Source organism: Myotis davidii, unplaced genomic scaffold (genome assembly GCF_000327345.1).
Source record: "Myotis davidii unplaced genomic scaffold, ASM32734v1 scaffold81, whole genome shotgun sequence".
Classification (NCBI taxonomy): Eukaryota; Metazoa; Chordata; class Mammalia; order Chiroptera; family Vespertilionidae; genus Myotis; species Myotis davidii.
The window spans coordinates 1,021,158-1,033,221 of NW_006291554.1; the positions used below are offsets into that span (position 1 = coordinate 1,021,158).

Sequence of the window (12,064 nt, forward strand, 5' to 3'; positions counted from 1 at the left end):
TTTTCTAGTCATTGAATTAATAAGTGTTTGCCTCAGAATCTTTGTAGCATCTCCTCCTTTCTCTACCTGATTTTCTTGTGTTATTTCCTATTATTTATGTTACTTCTCTGAGGGGAGGTCACATTAGAGTGCAAAAAAAAAAAATGGAAAAGCTCATTTTTGTTTTGTTCATCTTTCACAAAGAAATAAATAATAATCAGCATTTTTGGTTGCCAGTGTATTTTTCTATTGGAATAACTTTTAAATCCAAAATTGCAACCAACTGTGACATTGAAGTCTGTGAATGAGACATTGGGTGATGGTCATTTTCAGAGTGCATTTATGCACTGTGAGGCTGCCCATTGCATAACTCCATGTACACGTGGAGCAGCAGCCTGGTGTACCTGAGGTTTTCTTCCTCTGGAACAGCCAACTTTTCTCTACAGATTCTTTTTATTTTATTTTATTGATTTTTTTACAGAGAGGAAGGGAGAGGGATAGAGAGTTAGAAACATCGATGAGAGAGAAACATCGATCAGCTGCCTCTTACACACCTCCGACTGGGGATGTGCCTGCAACCAAGGTACATGCCCTTGACCGGAATCAAACCTGGGGCCCTTGAGTCCGCAGGCCGACGCTCTATCCACTGAGCCAAACCGGTTAGGGCTACAGATTCATTATTTAAACTTCATTTACACTTGACTGTTGTGGAGAGTTTATAGTCCTGTGTGCTAGACAGTAATAGTTTTTTTCAACTGGCAGATCAGTTCTTTTAAAAAAAATGAAATTTTCTTCGCCTCATTGGCTGTTTTCGATTACTGCCTTTAATTGTGTCCTACTCTTGGTGACAAATGTTTGTCACTGACAGAAGGAAGTGGAGACTTTTCTGGTATAACACAACAGGGTATTTGTGGAGATTGGACTTCCTTTGTTTCGTAACATGTTTATGAGGCCACTCTTGTGGTATTTATCCCTTGGAGATGTGACATGGGTCTCTTGGGCCAGACTGGTTATGAGTCTTAGAATCCTGGCCCTTCATGGCTATCTGCTATTTAAGTTAGGGAGATTTTCATTTGCAGTTGTGAAATGTTTAAAGAAATAAGGTGTTTCACATTGATTCAGAAGGGAATGATCACTTTAAAATTACCTATAAAAGAGGATAGCAACATATTTTGAATGACATGGTTGACAGAACAGGTATCTAAAACAAAGCCAGTGATTCCAGTCTTGTACTGACTACATTTATAGAAATTGATTTTTGAATGTTTGTGCCTGATACTAGAAATAAAACTAAAGTATTAAAACTAAAGTGTCAGGACCAAGAACCACCAAATATTAGCAATAGATGAATATGAGAATGCTTGAAATAATTAGCATGTTTAAATTGGCTGATTGCTAACAAATATTGAGTGGAACTCTATAGAATGTGTTAAATAGCCAATCTTGAATTCTTAACTGCATAACTTAAATTATTCAATACAAGTTAATTTCAAAATAATGAGATTCTCTGGATTTTCAAATATCCCAAATCATTAATGAAATTCAGTTGAAACCCTTTGCTGGGCACATAGTGGGTGCCCGGTTTTACATGAATGAAACAAGGAGGCCACTAGACTGATGTGGCTCTAAAGCCATGGCCTGTGTAAGCAAACCAGAATCTAAGCCTGTAAATGTCTCAAGGTTATGAAATCAAAAACTAAGGACATCGAATCACAAACAGCCAATCTTTCCTCTTGCTCAGTGGAGCATTCCTAACTACTACTGGTTTGGCACTGCCTGATTCAAATCAGTTTTTGCTCAAATAAACTCTTAAAAAATTTAATATGCTTCATTTTATCTTTTACCAGTATCAACTAAGCAAGTATGGAACTAGCTACTCCAGATGTCTCTTACCCAACTCTCAGGTATTTCTTATAAACTAAAGAAAAGGACAGTAAAAAACTAACTTAGTGTTTAGCAAAGAAATCCATTCCAAGTTGCAACAGAGTAGGTTACAACTGGCCTTTACTTCTTCACTAAGGTTTTCAGATCATCTGACCTTTTGACCTTGCCTGGCTCTGTCTTCGGACTCTGCAGAGGTGGACTGAACATTTCTTCTCAGCCTTTCTTGAGAAGAAAGGTTGTTCTGCTTGATCTGAAGTTGGAGGTATCTAGCTTGTTGTGCTCTGGACCTGTCCCATTCTCCCCTCAGTGGCTTGGAGGCAATGGGAAATACTTGCCCCTAACTCGATCTGAGAATTGCTCATTTGTGCACTGACTAGAGTTCTTTCTGGTCCTTTTTTCCCTTTCCTTGTTGCATAAGTAGGTCCTGCAGACTCCCTTGTGCATTTTGGTTCTTGGTCTGAATATTCTCCTTGTTATATTATATCTGGTTGGTGGCAGAACTTAAAATTCATGAAAGTCAGGTTATATACCTTTGTTAGCACTGAGACTCAGCTGTCCAAGGGGTTAGAGCTTGTGTGTTGTCCACACTTTGCCCTTCATACTGCAATTTTCCAACTCAGGACCTACTCTAATGCTAACCTGGAGAAGAGTGCCTCTTTATGTTTTGAAACTGATGGGCTATTGTCCTCTTGTTCCTGCTCTGCTGGTTCTTTGTTTTTCATGTAGTTCAAATCAGTCTCTGATTCTTGACAAAGATGTCTGATAGGATGACTCACATGTGGTGTCTGGGTGGACCCATTCCTTAATCCTAGATGTGAACTAACAATCCCATCATGCTGTCAGCTACAGAATATGAGAGGCTAGGGTCTGGTTTACTATACTAATTTAGATACACTACATTAAAACCAAATAACTACTATCAAATGAGATGATCTCTTAATTAGAAAAGGAGGCGAGAAGATAGCCTAGGAACTTGGTCTATTGCAGGGCTGTAATAACCTGTGAGACAAAACCTGTGGTCAGGCTTTCCTGGAGGATGAAAGTTAAATTACTCCCTGCTCAGGTGGTTCTTGCCACTGTCTTCCCAGCTCCCTAGATTGAATTCTTCTCCAGTAGTCTTCCTATTTTTGCTACTGTGACTATCTAACATTTACTTTATATTTATTATTTGATAACTTTGCAAAATCTATCTCATTTAAAAACCTTACAATAAAAAATAAGCAACAATTATTTTCTGAGGTAGTGGAATAGATGATATATATATAACTCCAGTTTAGACATTGTTGCAGAACTTAAAAAAATGGTTTTCAAACTTCTTTGACTATAATCCTCAGTATGAATTATATGTGTATGTGTGTGTGTCTGAAACAGTTTTGTGGAATGATACGCTTACATATTTTTCTACTCCACATAATATAATTTTAATAAAAAACAATCAGACCAGACTGGCTCTGACTCTCTAAATGGATTTTACTACCCACTAGTGAGTAATGACCTACAAGATTAATATAAGAACTTATTTTGATGTTCTCATGTCATCTGGTGAACCAGGAAAATCCAGACTGGATAGCTCCCTCTGCTTGTTACTTGATTATACTTTACAAAATTTGTATATCCTTATAGACAAGGACTGAAAGGAAATGTGGACAACACTACTCCAAATGTTTACTGATATCTATTATGTGCTAAACTCTATAAAAGCAAGGCTGATGACACAGGATCAGTTATTGGAGCAATTTATTCTCGTTTAAAAAGGGGGGGGGGCATGTACTCTCATATGTACACTTTGCATAATTTGTTAAGCTGGCATTATTACCTGGGGATGCTGTATTGCAGATCCGTAGTAAACAGGCAAGCCAAAATTAAGGCAGAACCGAAAGAATCACTTAACTCGACTTTCCCTCCCGCGAATTTTCCTTTGTCCTCCTCCTCCTCCTTGGGTTAGCAGGCCTGTGAGTGTCTAGAGCAGACTGTGCAAGATCCTACAACAAATTTTAACAAAAGTTTAGTCATCTTTTAGGGTGATTTTTTTCTCTAAGAGGTAAGTCAATAGTGAATAATACCATTTTTTTCTCTTTTTTTGTTAATCCTTACCTGAGGCTATTTTCTCCATTGATTTTTAGAGAGAGTAGAAGGGAAGGAAAGAGACAGAGCGAGAGAAACATCGATTGGTTGCCTCTTGGGGATCGAGCCTGCAACGGAGGTATGTGCCCTTGACCGGAATCAAACCTGTGACCTTTCAGTCTGAGGACCAACACTCTAACCACTGAGCCAAACTGGCTAGGGCAATAATACTATGTTTTAACATGAATCTGCCACTTTCAACTAGGTGGCTATTTTATAAGTTCTACTCATACCTCTGACCTATCCCCCTTCCTCAAATCTCAATGTGGGCTGTGTGAGAGGAATTTAGGAGGAAGTCAAAATGTCAGAGATAGTCTCTGCCATTAAAACAAAACAAACTCATTCCCCTCCCCCTTCCTTACACTATTATAAAATAATAATTTCATAGAACTTTTATGAGTGAAGGCACTCAAAGTCTATAGAAATCTCTTGCATCACACATTTCCACACAGATTCATAGTTATGGTCTACAAATCTTGGCGTTATGAAATCTAGAGTATAGTATTAGGACCAGCCTGGAGTTGATAAAAATGAAGGGCTTTGCCTTTACTAATATCTTTCTTTTTTGTGGCTTAGTTTGTCCTAAGGAGAGAGCCTCTGCCCAGTGGCTTGTTGGCATCTGTTAGTGTTCTGGAGTCAGGAAATGTGCGTTTTAATCCTTGTTCTACAGTCACTAGCTTTATGTCCTGGAGCAGGTCACACAGTGCATCTCAGCTTCCTTCTCAAATCTGTGAGACAGAAGATTGGGCTGACTTCTCCAAGGGCCCTTGGAGCTCTGGGTCTGTGCGCTGAAACTTTCTGTTGGAGAAAATGCAGTCAGAACAAAGGACTCGTGTGCTGGCAAAAGAGAAAAACATTTAATATTAGGAATAATAGCCATCTTTACCCAGTGTGCTGGTTTCTTTACTTTTCTGTTTCATTTATGACTTAGGAAAGGGACTTTAGAATCATTGGCAATTCATCCCTGGGAGATTTTTGCTGGCATTTGTTGGCTGTTGAGTATCATCTGTGTTGGGAGGACCGTTATGCTCTGCTTAGGTCTGCGTGATTTACTATAAAATATAATGCAGCCACTGGAAGAAAGTACTGCTGAGAGTTCTGGCTTTCTCTCATCAGGAAGCAGTTTCAAAAGATGGAAAAATAAAACCATTAGTGATATGAAACAATTTTATATGAGTTTGGACTGAAAAGTTTATCTTTTGTCAGTAAGGAAGAAAATTAGGAAAGGATAGAATCTGAGGCCAGTTTAGCATGATGTCATGGGTAGGGTAGGTATGCTCCTGTTCACCAAAATAGCATCCAAAACTAGGAGGTACCTTTTCAGCCCATTTTGTTACATTATCCTTATGTTTGTGAAAAGTCAGTTTAAAGTTATTTTGAACCGACTTAAACTCCTAAGCTATTTTATGAGTGTAATGTTAATCTCCAGTCATTTCTGCAGTGTCAACCTTGAGATAGATTGAACCACTGGATTTTTCTGAGTGGTCATCTGTCAGAATGTAGCTTAAACAACAACAAATACCGTTTCTCAAGAATAGTCACACAATATCATATACCCTTAGGTAATACCTCTCATCCTATCAAATCTCACAAGTTTATATGTAATAAGAACATGATGTAATGTAACCCATTCAGCCATCGGTCTTGTCTGTAATGTGAAGGTTGTTGAAGGTGGTTCTTTTGTCTTTACTTCATAAATTGTATTAATTCTTTACATTCTAGGGTGAATTTGCCAAATGAACTTATATCTGTTCTTTTCCCAACAGGGTAAATCATCTCATTTTAGTGGAGCCTTGGGGTTTCCCTGAGCGACCGGACCTTGCTGATCAAGACAGACCAATTCCAGTCTGGATCAGAGCCCTGGGAGCAGTATTGACTCCCTTTAACCCTTTAGCTGGCCTCAGGATTGCAGGACCCTTTGGTGAGTGCTTAGATCTGCACCCTGGTTAGTCCCTGGGGCCCAGAAATATGATGGCTCCTGCTCTTTATCTTCTTTCCTTTGGGGGCCTTGTCCCTGCTCTCCCCTCAGGGCCATAGGGCCACAGTGGATGCCTTAGCAGGTAGTATTGCTAGTGTCCCAAGCAGAAACCCTGAATTTATTTTTTCACAGAAATACATATATCTTGGAAAAATGTAAATTAATTTTATGTATGAGTTGCTCTATTCATCTGCCATGTTTAGTAGAATTCATTTTCCTACAAAAACAAGTATTAGAAAATGATCATATGTTTTTGAAGAACATCTGTAAGTCACTATGGGACACTTTAATTCTTACTTTAAGCTCTCCTTAGGGAACTTGAGGAAAGCAGCTTCTAGGATATGTGTTTCTTTCCACCTAAAATATACATTTGAATACATATGTTGTAAGCATATAAGCAAACACTGAAACTTTCTGTATTAATCTATAAGTCAATTATAATTTAAAACACTGATAATTTAAAACATTCATTTTCTATTAAATAGGTTTAAGTCTAGTACAGCGTTTAAGGCCTGATTTCAAACGGAAGTACTCTTCAATGTTTGAAGATGAGACTGTGACAGAATATATCTACCACTGTAATGTCCAGACTCCAAGGTAAGGCTTATCATTCTAAATGTACTGTGTTCATAGTTTAGACTTTTCTCTTTTGAAAATATGTGAATAGTCTAGGACCGTGGTCGGCAAACCATGGCTCGCGAGCCACATGTGGCTCTTTGGCCTCTTGAGTGTGGCTCTTCCACAAAATACCACGTGGGGGTGCGCACGTACAGGTGCGATTGAAACTTCGCAGCCCATGCACAGAAGTTGGTATTTTGTGGAAGAGCCGCTATTTTGTGGAAGAGCCACACTCAAGGGGCCAGAGAGCCGCCTGTGGCTCACGAGCTGCGGTTGGCCAAGCCGCAGTTTGCCGACCACTGGTCTAGGAGATGTTATCAGTAGTTAAATGACTAATTCTTAAATTACTCATCTATTCTTGGAGCACTTTTTGTGTAAAACACTGTACTGGATTCTGGATAGGAATCTAAAAAGCAATACCTATTTTCTTCCCCTAAAATGCTATGGATCACGTGAGGAAGTCTTGGTCTCAGGCATCTTTAAGAGATTGTCAGAGTTGAGAGATAAGAAGACTTCATATAAAACAGCATTCCCAAACTGAATAGGAATGTTCTCCCCAAAAAAGGAGTGCTGGATTAAACAAATCTAAATGGTTTTCTCTATCATGGATCTTCTTAGGACCTTTTACTCTGCTAAGAGTAATAAATCTCCCAAGTGCAGGGGAGATGCTATGCAGGATTTTTCGAGTTCATTTGATGATTGCACCTCTCGTTACTAAGCAGCTCTTAATGTTTGCAGTGGGCATGGAGTAAGTAATGGGTGGGGGTAGGAGAAGAGAGATCCCGCATGTATTTTGACAGTAATTAAAAGGAGAGAGAGAGAGAGAATATATCCAGAGGGAGTAAGAAGGCCAAACACAGTGGTTTCTTATTTTTTAAAAAAAGACTTAAAAAAAATATGGATAGTATGTGCAAGGAACTAGTGGAGAAAACAGAGCTCGAAGATGGGGACCTAGGAGGAGCCCGAAAGACAAGACCCTAGAGTTGGTAGGTTGAGGATCAAGAAGGGAGTAGGAAGGTGAACGTCCGGTTGTCATGCTTCTGTGTGTACCAGAATTATTGGAGCTTGTCAAAATGTGATTCCCAGAGTCAGGCTTAGCAGTTCTGGGCTGCATCTTTAACAGATGCTTCTAATGCAGTTAGGCCATGGCCCACACTTTAAAACATAGAAGTGGTACCGCATCTTATCTAAGATGGAGGCTTGAGTGAAAGGCTGAGAGGCTAGATGCAGAGATAGTCTCCCTCACTTTTCTCCTCCCTAACTTTTGACAGCGAATATGTATACCTACTTCATTAAAGATTGAGGCCATGGAAGGTATTGAGGTGTGGCTGTGGCCGTGTGGCTGTGGTCTTTAACAAAGTAGGTTAGAAGGAGGCTGCAGAGGTTTGGGGTCCTCAAGAGATTGTTTTGTGACTCAGGCAATTGGATCTGGTGGATTAGGTCTCCACACTTTATTGACTTAGTCCTACAGTTTTGAGTGGTCTATCCCAGATAAATCATGTGTTTTCCTACACGGTCTTAGTGTTTTATTCTTCACTTACATTTCATGATTACTTGTGCTGTGTAGCCTTTCTTACGGTGGAACTTAAAGTCTTCATAAAAGGCAATTCAGAATTATGCCCAGTACTGTAAGGGAAGCAGAAATGACAGCAAAATGGGTCTATCCTGGGAGTTTGCAAAGTGTTGTATTGGTCACTCAGATAGCCATGGCTACAAGAGAAGAAGCAGGAAAGACTCAAGAGAACAGTTCATTATATTCACAGGTCCCAAGGGATCACAGAAAGGCCAGGTTTTGGACAGGAGATAGAAGACAGGAGCAAAGGGAAAGTCTAGGTCAGAGCCTTTATGGGGTCTTCGGAAAAGGCACACAGCAGGCATGTTAGCATTTGGGACTGGCCAGTGGAGTAATTTCAGTAGGCTCGAAGAATGGGCATAGTCTCTGGTTGCCTGGCACCTGGTCCTGGGATGATTAAGGCAGAGAAACATTGCCTCCTAGAATGTCTGGGCCAACAGAAGAGGCAGGATTCTGCACTAGCCATTTGCATATCAAAGGCATGTTCCCTATGGAGTCCTTTGTCGCCTCTAAGAAATGGCTAGTTCCTGAAGGCACATTCTCTCAGCCAAAAAGGTTTTAAGATGTCACATGTCATAATATGCAGAAAGTTAAAAATGTAAACAATACACAGAAAATGCTTAATTTTAATTTCTTCTTATCTTGGTATAGGCTTTGCCATTGCCTGTGAAAAGCTAGTGCTATGAACCTGTGGAAAAGCTGTCTTCTACATTTGAAATAAGTTAGAGTGAAAAAAATACATTTTAATTATCCCCATAGGAAATGTAATCATTTAATGACATGGAGTTAGGGCTGCAAGTTTTGATTTGGCTTTATTTAATTAACTAGAGTTTGGACATCCATGTTTATCTAACAAAGCACATATCTTCTGCAGGTGTGTACAGAGGTATAAATCTTCTGTGGGGTTGTTTACAGTTTCTACTAAATTGATTTCTGTTTAAGCTGAGATTTTTCTTAAGTGGGAAGAAGTTTAATGTGAGTCTGTTTTGATACATGCTCCTCCTCAGAAGTCATCCATGCGATTTTCCTCTTTTTCTTAAAGTGGTGAGACAGCATTCAGAAACATGACTATTCCTTATGGATGGGCAAAAAGGCCAATGCTCCAGCGAATCGGCAAAATGGACCCTGACATTCCAGTCTCGGTGATCTATGGTGCGCGGTCCTGCATCGACGGCAATTCTGGCACCAGCATCCAGTCCTTACGACCACATTCATACGTGAAGACAATAGTAAGTGGGTGGGTTTGGGGTTTTCAGTCGTAGGTGAGATCTGTCCTAATCTTTGCCTTCAGTGAGATTTCAGGCCACCTCAGCTGTGCACTGCAGCCTCGGTCTGAGATCTGGGATCACTTGTGATGGGGTAGGATTGGACCCACACTAGTCTTCATGTCTGGGCGGTGATTTGCCTTTCTTAAGGGCCTTGCCCGTCCTTAGAGCCGCAGTGTTTGTGAGGTGGGAGAGACTGGAAGCGGGGTAGGTCAGTAGCACCTTGGCCAATTCCCACTCACAAAGCAGCACATTCTCACTTTGTTCAGTTTATCTGCTGGCCCTGTCTTAGTGATCAATTTGGAATGGTTTGTTTGTTTATTTTTTTGCATGTTAAAATTTTAATGAAGCTCAATAGATTTTTTCTCTTTATTCTATCAGATTCTTTATTTGATAGAAATATCCACAGTGAGGCAAAAGTAGGTTTACAGTTGTGAGTACATGAAACAGTTGATTCTTGTATTGTTATTTACTATTAATTGTATTATTTTCCATATGAATAACTAACTGTAAACCTACTTTTCCCCCATCCTATATAGTAGCTAGTTGCCACAGAACAGTGTTGTCTATTTTTCCCAAACAGACAGTGAGGGACAGCATGCTGTGCAGAGCATGTACCAGAGTTCATGGGGCCTCCCACTGCGCTCGGGTGGAGCTGCCGAGTGGCCTCACACACACGATGCAACCAGAAGCCCCTGGGAGCTGGGGAGACCAGGGCAGGGGGTGGGGGGGAGGGCGGGACAGGGGGTCCCTACATCCCTTCAGGGTTCGTACCATTTCCCCTACCCCCTCTCCATCTACAACTATGGAACAGTCACACTCATCTGACGTCGTCGTCATGTGATGTGGAGAGAACCCAGAGTATTACTCTTTTTTTTAAAATTGATTTCAGAGAGGGAGAGGGAGAGAAATAGAAACATGAATGATGAGAAAGAATCATTGATCAGCTGCCTCCTGCACACCCCACACGGGGGATCAAGCCCTATGTCTTATTTACATACAACGGTTCTCACTTTCATTGATAAGTGTCTTTGCTTATGTCATTGCTTTAGTAAATCCGTTTCCTCACTGACCACCTGCTTTTCCTTTCCCAGGCCATCCTTGGGGCAGGGCATTATGTGTATGCAGATCAACCTGATGATTTCAACCACAAGGTGAAGGAGATCTGTGACACTGTGGACTGAGCACCTGGGTGGTGGGGGAAGCCTGCTGACTGACACAGCTCCTCAGCCACAGTCAGTCCACGGTGAAGAGTAAGGAACACAACAGAACTAGGCAGTCTTCTTGACTGCACTTTGCACCTGTTTTCTCTGTGAATGAAGCTGCTTGCACACTTTAACCAGTTAGTGCCTTCTAGAAGAATGCCTTTCTTTCTCCCTCACAAAGCCAAAATATACAAGAGCCTCCAAATCTAATAGCTTTAATAAAAGGTTGGTTGTCACTCTGCTGTACTGAGAAATGGTAATTTTTTCAACTGAAATTTTTTTCATTTCTGTCTAACTTTGCTATGTCAGGCACTTTTTATATTTCAATCTACATTGCCTATTTTAAAAAGTGATTTCTGTATCTATGTTTTATATACTGTAATGGTGCACTTTATTTTCTTTGCTTGTATTTGCCATGTCTAATAACTGATATATAATGCATCAAAATTCAATGTGTTTTTATGTAAAAATGTGTCACCTTCTTAGAATACTTCACTTTTGAAATGGAGTGATGAGATAGCATTTTGGGTAAAAAGATAGGAATTGATCACTAGCATTAATTTTTCTGATTTTCCTCTGTACTCTAAGGCTGCAAAGCTATGGTCAGCATTTTAAATGTGATCCATCCTGACATATCTACAACAGTGTAACTCCTGGGGATCTCCTATGTGTGATGCAATTCTCCATTTCCAGCAAAACTCAACAGTAATACTTAGGTGATCCAAGTACTGAAAAGCCTTAACAAAGTCTGTCCTTCTTCCTCACATTAATATTTGTCTTTTCTGTGAGCCAGGATGCAGCAAAGGGAACAGATTTCCTCACTGAGGGATAGTAGGACTGTTACCTTCCAGTAAGCCAAATCGTATATTTTCATTAACATCTAATCTTGTAGATTGGTGCTAAAGCTGGATTATATTTTTACCACTAAATATAAAAATAGATAGTGCTGTTACATCTCATGGCACCAGGGATGAGCTAGCACTTGGGTTTGTTTGGTGTGTTTTTTTGTTTTTGTTTTTTTAAGTTTTGTGTTAATATACATGCTTGAATTTATACTAAAATTCTGTAAGGGTGATTGAACTATTTAACAACTGCCATCGAGTGTAGAACTTTTTTGCTGTTTTAAAATGAGGAGAACCTCTGAGACTGTGAAAAGCTCCATGTGGTGACTGGCTGCTGAGAAGACCCTTTGAAGAAGAAACAGCAGGATTGGCACGGACACGGCATTTCTGACTCAGGTTTTGCTAATGTTCTTGTCTAGCAGGAAGGTGGTTATGGAAATAAAAACAATAACCTAGAGCAAATAATGGTTTCATGTCTTTGACTGTTGCATTTTTTAAATGGTTAATTAAGAAATTTCTGGTTGTTAGAAGTAAGGTTGTATCACTTGTTGATTAACTGCCAAAAAGACTGAATATTCTGTTTTCAACATTATTTT

The 12,064-nt window shown here is 39.9% G+C and overlaps 1 protein-coding gene across 1 annotated transcript in view; it reads left to right on the plus strand.

The window, feature by feature from the left end:
* The window catches only part of ABHD5 (abhydrolase domain containing 5), a 15,787-nt gene extending 3,857 nt beyond the window's left edge, over window positions 1-11,930 (plus strand). Inside the window, exons 4-7 of the mRNA XM_015564848.1 lie at window positions 5,754-5,908; window positions 6,451-6,562; window positions 9,199-9,385; window positions 10,516-11,930. Coding sequence (XP_015420334.1) covers window positions 5,754-5,908; window positions 6,451-6,562; window positions 9,199-9,385; window positions 10,516-10,605 — 544 coding nt within the window. The 3' untranslated portion in view covers window positions 10,606-11,930. The remainder of the gene's footprint in view (window positions 1-5,753; window positions 5,909-6,450; window positions 6,563-9,198; window positions 9,386-10,515) is intronic.
* The last annotated feature ends 134 nt before the right edge of the window (window positions 11,931-12,064 follow it).